At 45.9% G+C, this 14,780-nt stretch overlaps 1 protein-coding gene across 1 annotated transcript in view; it reads left to right on the top strand.

Moving 5' to 3' along the window:
• GRIK3 (glutamate ionotropic receptor kainate type subunit 3) overlaps positions 1-12,905 on the top strand; it is a 126,963-nt gene extending 114,058 nt beyond the window's left edge. Inside the window, exons 14-16 of the mRNA XM_054998881.1 lie at positions 10,402-10,624; positions 11,641-11,891; positions 12,711-12,905. Of these exons, the coding sequence (XP_054854856.1) occupies positions 10,402-10,624; positions 11,641-11,891; positions 12,711-12,905 (669 nt within the window). The remainder of the gene's footprint in view (positions 1-10,401; positions 10,625-11,640; positions 11,892-12,710) is intronic.
• The last annotated feature ends 1,875 nt before the right edge of the window (positions 12,906-14,780 follow it).

The following is a 14,780-nucleotide window of genomic DNA, read 5'->3' as shown; positions in this document are numbered from 1 at the left end:
ACACTGTTGTTGTACGAAAACTCTGCTAGAGGGAGGAGATCCACCCAATTATCTTGTTGGAAGTTGATGTAGCAACGAAGGAATTGCTCTAAGATCTGATTAGTTTTTTCCGACTGCCCGTCGGTTTGTGGGTGGTGGCTTGAACTGATTCCTTGTTCAATATTTAACATCTGTAAAAGCTCCCGCCAGAAGTTGGCAACGAATTGTCCGCCGCGATCCGAAATTACCTTGGACGGAAAAGAATGTAATTTTACAACGTGTTTTAAAAATAGATCTGCCAGTTTTCGAGCGGTGGGTATAGTGGTACATGGAATGAAGTGGGCTTGCTTGGAAAACAGATCCACTACCACTAAAATGCAGTTATGTCCCTTGGATATTGGTAAATCAGTGATGAAGTCCATGGATATCATTTCCCACGGTTTGCTGGGCGTTTCCAAGGGTTGCAATAGACCCGGAGGTTTTCCCTTGCGGGTTTTGGCGCTGAGGCAAATGGGGCAGGAGGCGACGTATTGGGAAATGTCTTTGCGCATGCCCGGCCACCAGAACTGCCGATGTATTAAATGTAGCGTTTTCAAGTACCCATAGTGTCCTGCGGTGGGGGCATCATGACACCGCTGTAAGACCTCTTTTCGTAGACTGTCGGGTACATAGAATCTATTCCCTGATAACCAATCCCCCTGCGGGGATTGTTTTAGCTTGGATTTGGGCATCTTATCCCCCTCCTTTTCTACCTCAGCCTTAAGTTTCGATTTCCATTCTTGGCCGTGCTGAAGGGGTTGGATTGCGCGGCTGCGTGTAGTGACCACTTAGAGCAGTTTACAAAGTATGTCATTATTATCCCCCGCAACAAAACACATTGTGAGGTGAGTGGGGCTGAGAGAGCTCCAGAGAACAGTGACTAGTCCAAGGTCACCCAGCTGGCTTCGAGGAGTGGGAAATCAAACCCGGCTCTCCAGATTAGAGTCCCATGCTCTTAACCACTACACCAAACTGTCATAAATATTTTGTTTTATGATGTTGCATAAACTGATACAGAAATGATTTCAAATTCTATATTGGGGGTGGGGGGGAGTTGAGCTTGCTGGGCAAGCCTCAAGGGAGGAAGGCTTTCCAAATGAGAGGTGCCACCACAGAAAAGGCCAGTATCACTAGTTTCCACCATAAAAAGCCCTCCTAATATTTCTTGCCTGAGTTCTTTCTAAAACCAGTATCTATCCATGCTTCTTCTTAAACTCCCACGAACTGTTATTCTTTATCTACATTTTTTATGATTATCCATTCCTCTCAGCACTCAAACACATGAAATGAATTAAACATTAAGAGTATGGGTTTGGTCATGCAAGCTTTCCTGGGAGTGGTAGTCTTACCCCCCCCCCTCCAAGCTCTTGGAGGAAAACTGAGCCGAGTGGATTTTCTTACGAAGAATAGATGCTTAACTGGAGAGATTCTCTCTTTCAAAAATCCACTCGCTTTGATTTTCCTTCAAGAGCTGAGATGGGGTGGAAGGTGGAGAATCCATGCTGCGATTCCCTGCCAGGAGAAGAAGAATGGGAGAGACTGGATTTCTCTCTCACTCGCAAAACACCTTGGTTTTTTTCCTGCCTCTTGTTACATCGTTCCCCATCCCAAACTCCCAGAGAATTTTTGAAAGAGAGAAAGAGAGAGAGAGTATGTCTGAAAAAGAAAGTCCCTCCAGTTGTGATTCTCCCTGGCTGAGACTCACATTGAGCGGCTGATTAAAAGTAAGAATACTGCAATAAAGTTCAATATATTGTCGAAGGCTTTCACAGCCGGTGAACAATGGTTGTTGTGGATTTTCTGGGCTGTATAGCCGTGGTCTTGGCATTGTAGTTCCTGACGTTTCGCCAGCAGCTGTGGCTGGCATCTTCAGAGGTGCAAAAGAACCTTTTGCACCTCTGAAGATGCCAGCCACAGCTGCTGGCGAAACGTCAGGAACTACAATGCCAAGACCACGGCTATACAGCCCGGAAAATCCACAACAACCATCGCTGCAATAAAGTTGGTTAGTCTTAAAGGTGCTACCGGACTCTCTACTATTTTGCATACTCACATATAAAGTTGCACTGATTTCTTCAAATTTCCCCCTCAGGACTTGGGAGAACCCCCTCACCCCAAAAGGTGTCAGTACTCAGTACTGGTGAAGACCACTACACAAAAGGCCCAGCAGTCATCTACTTAGGATGTGGAATGGTATGGTATAGCCCAATTTCACCAGATCTTAGAAGTAGAGCTGGACACGAACTGGGAAAATTCTAAACTGTGCGGTTCATGGTTCATTGCATTTCATGAACCACGAACTTGCCCTGGTTCGTGAAAACATCACTTCTGGGTCAGCAGAAGGTCTGCAAGGAGGTCATTCCCCCCCCACCCCATTGCCTAGGAAACTGATTGATCGGTGCCAAGCTGTCTGCAGTGACGAACCGAAATAAGAACCAAACAAACCAGGCTAAAATTCATCACGGTTTGTAAGAAATAAGCTCCCACGAACTGCCGGTTCACGAACCACAAACTGGCCTGGTTTGTAACGAATTTCAGTTCGTATTTTGGTTCATGTTCCCCTCTACTTAGAAGCTAAACAGAGTCCCCCTTACTTTGGGGGACCACAAAGTAAGACTCTGCAGAGGAAGGCAATGGCAAACAACCTCTGTTTCTCACTTGCCTTGAAAGTTCCTTGTAGGTGTCGCCATAAGTCAGTTGTGACTTGACAGCACACACAAACATACATACAAAGCCATCCACTGCTCCTCCAATGCTGCACAGCAGTTTATCAAAAAAACACCAGTAAAGAGTATTATGACGAACTTAATGCATTCTATATGCCTGTTCATCAATAAAATCTAAAATACGAGAACTCAACAAATGATACTATAAAGTGCTCCCGTGCATTAAATTAATTAATTAGTGGTTCTAGCTCATGCTAAAATATGTAAAACGATCACATTGGTTTAGTTACTGAATGAATAAATATAATTCACCTACTTATAAAATGACTAAGTACTGAAAGTTAATTAATATTGGTTAACTAGCTCAAAAAGCTATTAGTGTAGAAGTAAAAACAGTAAACCCAATATAATTTCAGTATCTTAATGTACAAATACAAGCCTCTTTGAATGCAGTAGCTGCTTTAGAATAGCATGAAGTGTTGCAAGCATTGACATAATCCTTTAGTAGATCTTTTTTTGTGAATAAAGAGTGCCAGGTAATCAGTTTAATAACGTTAATAAAGTTAGTCAAAGTCATTGGTCCATAAGGAGAGGTTTAGGAAGAAGAGCTTAATTTGAATGTTTATTTTCATTGTGATTTCCACTTTTGATGGGGTCCAACCTGATCCTTGCTGACTCGATGAAGAGGCTAGGGATTATATTGGATCCAGCTTTATTGCTGGAGAAACAAGCTAATGGATCTGCAAAAAAGAAGGAAAAAAGGCCCTCTTTCAGCTTCACTTAGCTTAGACGATGACCTTGATACCTGATTCAGATGATCTGGTCACGTGGATCCATGCTTCATCTACCCCAAAACTACACTATTGTAATGCATTCTACATGAATCTGCCCTCAAAGACAACTTGGAAATTCCATTTAGTACAGAACACTGTGGCTCGGCTACTATTGGGCACTAAGCGGAAACTGCCTATCACTCACTTTTTGCAGACCCTCCATTGGTTCCTGATTAGTTGGCTGGTTTTGGTTATCCTCCTCAAAGCTCTTGGGCCCACATACCTGCAGGAGCGCCTCTCTTGTTATGCAATCATTACAGCCAAGCTCATCTGAGCAGAGCCTGCTGAAGGTGCCACCCTGCAAATGGATAAAATCGACAACTCCTCATGTGCATTCTTTGTGGGGGCTCCCACTTTGTGGAAAGGCCTGCCTAAGATGGTCAGAAAGGACCTCCCCACACCTCTCTCTTTTAACAGAACGTACAAATCAGAAATGTTCAAGAGGGCCTTTTTATAAAGGGATTAGAATTTTAGTGTAATGGAACAGCAGAGGAGGTAGCTTCTATTAGGGGGGAGTATTGTAGTCTATTGCAATGTTGATTATACATGTCACCTCCTTTTCTTTGTTGCAACACCCACTGCCTTTGTGTGTCCCCTTCTTCATTATGGTATGCCATGCCTTAGACAGTTTTTCATTAACATTGTTTTTCAGTTCTGTAATCCTAGTTCTCCTGCACTGTTTATGGGAGGCCCTTCCTGCCTGAGTGAGTGGCTTTTCCTATTTTGTAATCTGATTTCAGTCTCAGTGAGAAAGATGGACTATAAATGAAGAAGAAGAAGAAAACTGCAACAACAACAACATTGAGCTTTATCTGAGGCCCTGCTTTGCCATCAGAGCACACAATGAGAAAAACTCAGAGAAGGGGATCTCCAGTTATAGAGGGGTTTGCCAATCTATCCACCTAGCACTGAGTTTGTTCAGTCTTTGATGCCAAATAAAGTCTTCTTTACAAATAAAGAAGATCTTTATGCAAAAATTTTGCTGAGCTTGTGCTTTTTTTGATTAGAAGATATTGGCCGTTTTCTCACGTCTTACCAGCAGCTGGAACGTTGTGCAAAACTCTCGGCAGACAGCGTCTTCTTGTGCAAAATCATGCCAGGAAGATGCTGTTATCTGGGAGATTTGTGTGAAATCGCGTCTTCCTGGTGCGATTTCGTGTGGGAAGACGCTGTATGCCGGGAGTTTTGCGCAACGTTCTGGCGGCCGGTAAGACGTGTGAAAACAGCCATTATTATAGGTCCTTTTTTTAATGAATAGTTAAATGGATTTTTATTTCTTTTTTTGGTCTACAACGCCTTGCAGATTATAAGATTTAAGAATCCATATTGGCTGAGGAGTGCAGGCGATACATTTTTAAAATACATAAGTAACATGCTGCAAAATTGTGTTTTCCCAGTTCAGGAGTGATACTTCGGTATCTCTTGTGGTGTGTTAAAATGAGAGAACTTTTATTCAGGTGGCTCAGCGAGTGTGCAGAAATGTTAAATTCTCCAGCTTTAGTATCGTCACTTGGTTGCTGGAAATCAATTTATTTTTTGCATCATCTGGAATTGAAAAAATGTAAGCCAGAGAGTTATTTCAGAAGATAAAGAAGCATAAAGGTCTCAAGGAGTCACCTCTCACCAGCTTCTCTAAACTGTCTCATTAATTTGCTTGGGTGACTGGACTCAAAACACTGGTTATTAAGGGATGTCCCTGAGCCATGTCTGCAAAGAATGAGTTTGGAGCTAGCTGCCTCCAATGCTTGTTCCATTTGATATGGTCAACATGGTTGTTGGCCGACATTACAGGCTTTCATTTGCACACTAGAAGGGTATTTGTTGGGTCAGTTGCTATGCACAAACGAAAAAAAGACAAAAACCCTTGATGTTCAAGAGAATTAGTAAAAGTGTGCCATTTTTCCCCATTTTTGTTTCTTCTCATTTTCATTTTTAAAGAAATCATGTTTGTTTTATTTATTTTGTTTCCTATTAGTTTTCAGCTGGAAGTACATCTCTGATTGTTAATTGTTCTGTCTTCCATCAGATGGAAATGAAAGGTGTCGGATCACCCTCCTTGCACAAGGAAATATGGCTCCTATGCCATATTTCAGACATGTGTGAGAGAGTTTTTACTTACTTTCAGGGTTAACAGAGGTGGCCATTGGGCTCACCTGGAAAGTGAGCAGAGTTGCTCAGCAGGTCCAGGGGAGTGTTTGGCCAAAAAAAGCAGAGAGTGTGGCACAGCAGGTGCAAATGTTTGAAAGCCTGAGAACTTAAGGGGCTGTGATTCGCTTCCTGTGTCTCTTTGGATAGCCCGTGTTTTGCCATCAGCACACTCAGCTGCCTTTGCAAGAACAGATCAAGGGCACTGAGAACTTCAATGCAAATGTGATCGCCAGCTGAACAGGTCTTGATCAAACCCCTTGCTTACATGTGAGTCAAGCCCCCTTGCCAGATCTCCTGGTTGTGGCTGTTGAACGTCTGGCTCAGATGTTGTGCTGAGCAGCTCAACAGCTGGATAGGATCTGCTTGTGCTACATAGTGTTGGCTCCATCATGTTAGAGACATTTGATTACTTCTGTGTGCCACTTGGCTTGTGGCCTCTTTTGCACCTGCACAAAGACTGCTCTGTCTTCTCAGTCACCAGAGAAGAAGTCTGGTAGATCACCACCAGCCAGACACTCTGCCTTCCCAACCAGCATCACTTCTGTCTTGTCAGTTTGTTTACCCTCAACCACTTGGCTGTGGTCTCAAAACACTGGCCCAAGGCCCTCACCTGGAGGTTTATTAATGAGATGTAAAACTGGGCACCATCCGCATATTGGAAACAAACTGCTTTGAAGCTCTTGGTAACCTCTGCTAAAGATCTAACATAAAGATTAAAGAGCACTTTGGATGAAATGGACCCTTGTGGGACCCCACACGTCAGATCCTCCTCTCCTGTGGGAATTTTTCACTTCCTGCCAACAAGAAAAGAATGAAACCGACCGAGGTCTGTCCCTTTTATTCAAAACATTGGTTATAGTCAGTCCACCGGAATACCATTGTCAACCATATCAAATCTGCTGATAGATATAATTATTGGCAGTGATGGATTACCTTTATCTAATCTTCCACCAAGGACAATAATACTGTTTCAGTCCTGAATCCTAGCTTGAAGCCAGATTGAAATGGGTCAGGGGCAGAAGAGGTCTTAAGAAGAGTGGTTCATCACAGCTTCTTGCATCTGAGATGGAATCGCCCCTTGCAAAAGAGACATATTAATGATCTTCCCTAGAGGGGCCTCCATTTTCTCCCAACATGATTTTACAAGTCAAGATGGGCAAGGATCCAGTTTTCAGGAAGTGGCCTTCACAAAATTGTTGCTGTTGTTTATTTATAGTCCACCTTTCTCACTGAGATCCAAGGGGGATTATATACTGCAAGTGAATACAATATAATCAATAACGACGAGATTTATAGCAAAAATACAATATGTTCAACAGCTGGGATGTTTAGTGAAAACAGATACAATAGGGTATGCTAGCCACACATTTGAAAACTATTATAAAGCCAAACACAGCCAAAAAATGATTCAATCCTGGTTTTAAAGGCAAGAGACAAACAGAGGTGGATTGAGTTTGCCTGCCTCTCTGTAGCAAACCTGGACTTCCTTTGTGGTCCCCATCCAAGTACTAACCAGGGCCAGCACAGTTTAGTTTTCAAGATTTAGTAAGATCAAGCCAACCTGGGGCATCCAGGTCACACACAAAAAGCTGTTCAGCATACCGTTTGATTTGGACAGCTGCCTGTGGCTCTGATCAGGCATTATCACAGCGGCCCAAAATGGCATCTTTGCCCACCAAATGTTTTCACCCTGAAACTCTCATCATCTCCTGCTCTGAACAGTGGTCTCTCTCGCAAAACTTCTGCATCTGAGGTGAAGTTGGGGATAGTCTGTATGTTCTGTTTGCTTGTTCTCATGTTCAATAAAGGGTCAACGACTGGACATGTTTCCCAAGAAGCAGTTATAGGAAGGTTGTGCAGGGCTTTTTTTCAGCTGGAACATGGTGGAACGGAGTTCCAGCACCTCTTGAAGATGGTCACATGGCCGGTGGCCCCGCCCCCTGATCTCCAGACAGAGGGGAGTTGAGATTGCCCTCCACGCCACTTAAGCAGAGGGCAATCTAAACTCCCCTCTGTCTGGAGATCAGGGGGCGGGGCCACTGGCCATGTAATCATTTTTGACAAGGGTCATTTAAACTTTCAAAAACTCCCCCCTTGTTCCAGCTGACCCAAAGTGACATCATTGTGCGGTCCTGAGTTCCACCCCTGAGTTCCACCACCTCTTTTCCCAGAAAAAAGCCCTGTTGAGGATATTCAAGGAAGGGATTTAAAGGAGGCGAGGTACTGCTCCTGACACAGAAGGTCAAAAGGGGCTGGCTGTGGGGCTGAGATTGATGGAAGGAACATGAAGGAAGGAAAGGGAGTGGTTGTGTGAATCGAATCACGATAGGAAGTTCAGGTGTGCCTGTCTTCCGATGGAAGCACAAACAGTGTACTGGATATTGTGAGTGGATCCCTGATGGGACCTGTTTTCATTTTCCCTGGAGACCTATCAAATTAATTTTTGGCACTGCCTTACAAATGGCAGAACCCACAGAAACCAGTACTGCAGCTTGGTAAGCAGCTAGTTCAGACAAGGGTTTGCGATTTCTGGTGGGTTTTTCCTGCCTCAGGCAATTCCACTGGTGACCTGGACCTTGTTATTCTCCCTCCAAGGATGGAACTCTCTCAGAGCCAAACTACAAGTGACACCTGACACAGGTTGAACACTTGTCAGCTTCCCTCAAGTTTTGATGGGAAATGTAGGCAGCTTGGCAGAACGTTGGACAAGTGACAGTTGAAAAGTCCATTGGACCAGCAGTCAGAGAGCCAAGCTGCAAGACCAGGACACCTATATTTCCCATCAAAACTTGAGGGAAGCTGACAAGTTCTAACCTGTGTCAGGAGTCGCTTGTAGCTTGGCTTTCAGTCTGGAGGCCTCTTCAGTGTATTTGGATTGCTCTTGGAGGATGAGGGTGAGGTAGAATTTCCTGGCAACCTACACAGAGAGCACCTGCCACCAAAGGACAATGCCCACCTAGAACAGCTTGACAGTCTGCCCATCAAATACCAGCTATTGCAGGACATTCTATTAATTTGAACAAAACAACCCATTTAAAGAGCAATTTCACTTGTGAGCAACCAGAGTATGCTTATTATAACATCCAATCATCACATAACAAAGGGGGTTGTCTCAATATATCTTCTTGTTTTATTTTGTTTTTAAACCACTGCTTCACACTTAAATCAATAAGTGACAGATACCTGATTCACTTCAAAAGCTGACGTTGTTAATTGCCTGCTGTATTGACTGTTAGTTTTTAATGGCAAGCAATTACGGTGGACATCAGACGACTAATATGGTTATTAAAAAAAGAATATACCCTTTTGGAGCTGATGTGGCAATAGAAAGCGAGAGTTAATTTGCATATAATCAAAGCCTAGCTCTAATTGGAGATGCTTTCTTGTGAAGCGTGACTGACTTTTATGGCAGTGAAGGCAACTAGTAGGAATATTGTGTGTGCATGTGCACACATGTGCACGCACACATGCACATCCTTTCTAACAGCTGGGCCTTGACACCTTAGATGCCCATAATGGTTTGTTTTTGCAGTGGATGCTCAGTGGAGGCCACTCCTTCTGGTGTCCTTGTTTCCCAGGGTGGTTGATGTCTCCTCCTATTGGCTGTGGCCAAACAAGTTTTGCAGGCTCTTCAAGCATGACAAAAATCTGCCAAATCTACCAGATCCAAGTAGAATGAGTGTGCCTGTTCTGGGCAACCATCTGAAGAACATAAGGAGAGCTGTGCTGGATCAGACCAAAAGCCCATCCAGTATAACATTCTGTTCACACAATGGCCAACCAGCTGCCTCCAGGAAGGAGCTGCCTCTACAAGGAAGATGACTGCAACAGCATCCTCCTGCCCACACTCCTCAAAAGTTGATACAAAAAGGCATCCTGACTCTGACCCTGGTGAGAGTAATCATGCATCATGTCTAATAGGCATCATGATCAATAGCCCTGGACAGCCCCATCCTCCATGGATTGTGTCCACTCCCCTTTTCTAGCCTTCCGAGTTGGCAGCCATCACAACGTCCTGTGGTAGCGCGTTCTGCAACTGAACCATGTGCTGTGTGAAGAAACACTTTTTCAATCTGTCTTGAATCTCCCACCCCTCAGCTTCAGTGGATGAACCTGTAGCAGAACTGGACTAACAAACCCACAGGGTCTAGAGAGAAGCTTATCTCCCCCACCCCCATCCACCACCCCCTGGAAACAACCCCTAGCACATACCCTGTGTAAATATATCCTATTTGCATAACTTTTTTTTATTTAGTTGTAACAGTATTTAGTTAATAAATTAGTTATTCTGCCTGAGTACTTCATGCCTTGTACTTGGCCATACAGCAGGGCATGCTGTGACCAAAAACGGAGTTGTCGGAGAGCGGGGGGCAAGAAGAGTGCTCTGGGCCTTCCCCAGTGAAGCCTCAGAACCAACCAGAGTGGTGGCAGCTAGTTGGGCCCTTGCTTGCTCTGGGGTGGAAGGGGGAAGGAGGGTCTTTGCAAAGAGATGTCCCATCCACAACAAAACCACACTCAGGCCCCACCCCTTCCCATGACAGGCCCACTTCATAAAGTCCTACGGAGTCAAAATCCTGGTGCACCACAAGCAAGACACGCATCACTCCACCGAAGTTCGAGTTTCTTGGGACTTTTGGCAGCACTGCAGATGCCAGGAAGGCAGGCTCTTTGAGGTGACAGAAAGACAGAAAGTGGATAAATTGGAATAAATGACCTTTTCTTGTTTCGTTTTCCAGAAATCCAGGATCTCTACTTTTGAAAAGATGTGGGCATTCATGAGCAGCAAGCCTTCTGCTCTTGTGAAGAATAACGAGGAAGGGATCCAGCGCACCCTCACCTCTGACTACGCTCTGCTGATGGAATCCACCACCATTGAATACATCACTCGAAGAAACTGCAACCTGACTCAGATTGGGGGACTGATTGACACCAAAGGCTATGGGATTGGCACACCCATGGGTGAGGTGTAGCAGAGCTTGGGTGATGGGTGGGGGGAGCAGAGGAGAGAGATCACTGTGGCAGGAACCGGTCTACCTAAAACCTGCTACACATGGACTTACTCACTTGTAATCCAATTGTCTGCTTGGAGGCAGGACACAGAGTTCCTTGTTTAAAGAGTACCTTATTTCCTATAAACAAGAACCAAGTCCAGTAGCACCTTAAAGACCAACAGGATTTCTAGGGTATAGGCTTTTAGGAGTTAAGCTCCCATTGTATGAGCTTGACTCTCAAAAACTTACTCAATTCCAGGGCTTTTTTTCTGGGAAAAGAGGTGGTGGAAGTCAGTGGTGGAACTCAGGACCGCGCAATGATGTCATCTGGAACAAGGGGGGAGTTTTTTAAAGTTTAATTCGCCCTCAGCGAAAATGGTCACATGGCTGGTGGCCCTGCCTCAGGGGGCGGGGCCACCAGCCCTGTGGCCATTTTCAAGAGGTGCCGGAACTCCGTTCCACCGCGTTACAGCTGAAAAAAAGCCCTGCTCAATTGAAATCTTGTTGTTCATTAAGGTGCTACTGGACTTGAATCTTGCTCTTCTACTGCAGACCAACTCCAGAAATCATTTCGAATAATGTCTGAAGAGTCGCTGCAGGAATGCTTGCTCAGCTGACTGAGGATTCATGCCTGCCTCTCTGACAGGATGTTAACAGGATACCCCATATCCTGAAAAAGGACAAAATGTGCATTGAGACCGTGATGAGTCCTCGTGGTGCCACATATCTCTGAAAGCCTTTCAAAACACATCTGCATCACAAACCCTCTCTGATGGCAACTCTTTGATAATCTTGGTAGGGCAAAGGCTCTGAAAGTTCCCAAGTGAACGGGCTGTGGGAGGGTGGGGCCCCAGTCCCCTGCAAAGCTCCTTGCCCCTTCCTGTGACTGCCTGTACCAAGACTCCACTCACCTGCCTCTCTTTAGCTGTGGCTTCCCTTTCAGTAAAACAGGAGATCAACTTCTGTTGCCTTTTCCTCTTCCAGGTTCGCCGTACCGAGACAAGATCACCATAGCAATCCTCCAGCTCCAGGAGGAAGCCAAGCTGCACACCATGAAGGAGAAATGGTGGCGGGGCAATGGCTGCCCGGAGGAAGAGAGCAAAGAAGCCAGTGCCCTTGGGATTCAGAACATTGGTGGACTCTTTATTGTCTTGGCAGCTGGGCTGGTCCTGTCTGTGTTTGTAGCCACAGTGGAGTTTATCTATAAGCTACGCAAGACAGCAGAGCGCGAGCAGGTATTGGCCGCAGGGGCTTCCAGTATGCCAAGTCATTTCTTTCCCCTCCTGATGCATAGAGGGACTTTGAAGGGTCTGAGCTAGAAATGGGTGCCTGCTGAGCCCTTGTGAGTTCAGTGGCCAACTAGAGTTCATAGATCCAGAGGAGTTAGCCCTGTTAGTCTGTAGTAACAAAATAGTAAAGAGTTCAGTAGCACCTTAAAGACTAACCAACTTTATTGTAGCATAAACTTTCAAGAATCCTGGGTGCTGCCATTCTCGAAAGCTTAAGGTATAATAAAGTTGGTTAGTCTTTAAGGTGCTACTGGACTCTTTACTATTTTGCTAACTAGAGTTCATGAGTCTCTTTCGATTTCTGAACGGCAGCCATGCACACTGGGCTCATTTCAGATCAGGACCATGAGAAGATGAGGTTTAATGCTTCCCTGCTTGCATAAAAACATGTTTAAAAATCAGAACCACCACAGCCTGCAAGCTCTTATTGGCCTTTGACAGGTGTGTGTGTGTGTGGGGGGGGACTCTTTTGTTCATTTGCTCACATTGTCACACCTTGGGAGAGGCTGTTTTCAAGTTGTGAAGCTATGCAGAGGTGAAAGAACCCTCCCTGCATGGTCCCAGTTAGAGCTGGTCTCCTGTGCAGCTGCCATTCAGCATTGAAAGATTCTGAAAAGGCAGATCCCTGGTTCATTTGACCTACCGACTTCCTTATCCAATAGCAACCTCTCTTGAAACTGCAGGATCACAAGACTGCTTGTTGCTTAGGTCTCATGATAGTGAGTGAACCTGTCTCTTTCTCCTCCTCCTCTTCCCCATGCCTAGCGCTCCTTCTGCAGTGCCATGGCTGATGAAATCCGCCTGTCGCTTACCTGCCACCGGCGAGTGAAACACAAGGCACAGCCCCCTGTCCTGGTGAAGACGGATGCAGTGATCAACATGCACACGTTCAATGACCGGCGGCTACCCGGCAAAGACAACATGACCTGCAACACGGGCCTGACACCCGTGTTCCCATAAAGAACTGGGGGTCGAGAAAAGGGGGAGGGGGCTTGCTGGATATGGGAGGGGGAAACCCACATGTCCCATATTGCAGAAGCAGAGAAAGGGGGGAGAAACTGAGCCAGGGTTGGGTTTTACTTTGCAAGAACAGGGCCTGCGGTGCAACTTCAGCCATCATCCAACTCGGAACAAGAAACGCAGAGCATGGACTGCAGTGTCTTCAGTTTGGGATTGTTGTTGAATTCGAAAGAAGTCAAGGCTTCAGCCCTGCAGGCCTCTTGGCATCCAATGCGCTCCACCCCCTTCCTCCACCCCCATACACACATCCAGGAGTCTTGATGTTTACATATCAAACCAACGGAAGCATCCAAGCAGGGCACAAACTGATCTAGTGGGGAGAAAAAAAATCACAGAGCCCTCTGAATCCGACGCTTCCTTTTAAGTATGGCAATAAACAAAATGACCTTTTGGTTAGGACAGGTGACACGCCCCGCTCGGGGATGGAATCTGAACTGGTCTGCCCAGGAGGGTTCCAACACAACGTCGACTGGAGGCGCAGAGGTAGGGAGAGCCGAGATGATTCATTGTCAAAGCCACTGCTTCTCTCGAAGGAGCAAAACTGTGACCTGTTACCTCAGTGCTGTTCTTAAGCATCAGAAAGCCCACTCACCTGTGCATCTGCCTTGCATGGGTGCCACGTTCAGGTAGGTGACACTGTGGGGAAAGGACTGAGCCCAATGGAACGGGCTTCATGTCTCGAAACAGGAATGGATGAGACAAGAATGGAGGCGCTCACCACCATGCACACGTTCCCTTCACTTGGTGTTGATTCCTGGAACTTTAGAGGAGGAATCCTGCCCGTCGGATAGTTGCTCCAGTGCATCAGGGCCACCGGCACAAACCCTGTTGAGTCGGACCAAGTGAGGTCACAGAATTCGGGGGGACTGAGGCTGCCGTGACAAGTTTCTGGCAAAATGTGTTAATGGGAATGTACAGCCCCCATCGATTTCACTGGCATGTCAGGGAAACAGTGGAGGTAGGAAGAAGTGGGTGAAGCTTCACATCAGGCCAGGGGTTGAGAAAGAACACCTCGGCCCAACAGTGCCTGCTGGGGTGAGACTGAATCGATGAGGAGGGGTGAGACAGTTAATGCCTGTGCTGCTGAATCAGCCACCATTAGAAGTAAATTCCTTCTTCAAAAGATACTGCCCTACGTTAAGTGCTGTTCGTTGCCCACCTTGCTTTTCTTCCAGGCAGAAACATTCTTTCCAAATGACCAAAGACCACCTTGGCTGGCCACTTCAAAGAACGCAGGTGATACACTGCTCTGTAACATCCCTGACGATAAAGACAGAGAGCCTCTTTTCAGGAAACTCTGGAACTTCTAACACTCAAGCCAGCCAGAGCCTGAGCTGAATTTTTGTTTTGACTTGCGATGCAAATCTGAGCTTCTAGTCAGGATTCCAGTTTCAAAATTTCAAGCAGTTGTTGACATTCCAAGACCAATCAATCCCAGTCCTTAGAACAGAGCTAGCGAGTGGTCCAGAGAGAGACCTAGACTCGAGTCTGGCATAACCAGGTAATTCCCAAGCTGCCAAGACTCTGTGAGCTGAGAGTCCATCCTCTTAAGCAACCTTTTGTGGGTTGCCAGCCCCCCAGTCCTCTCTACTTTGTTATCTTCTAACTGTTGTCATGTTCATGCCAGGTGCAATCCTCAGGTAGCATGGCAGGCAGGATGGGAGTAGGAGGTCTTCATCAAATGCAGCAAGTGCAAGTCCAGAGACAGTGTGGAGGAGAGATGTCACTTGGAGAGCTTGGCTGACCACCCATCAGACAAGAGCAGAATCTCACGCAGTGACTTTCCTGAGTTCCGGAGCCAAAGGACGTGCTGTA

This window comes from Eublepharis macularius, chromosome 15 (genome assembly GCF_028583425.1).
Source record: "Eublepharis macularius isolate TG4126 chromosome 15, MPM_Emac_v1.0, whole genome shotgun sequence".
Taxonomy (NCBI): domain Eukaryota; kingdom Metazoa; phylum Chordata; class Lepidosauria; order Squamata; family Eublepharidae; genus Eublepharis; species Eublepharis macularius.
Note: the sequence above shows the minus strand (reverse complement) of the source record. Positions and strands in the feature narration are given on the sequence as shown.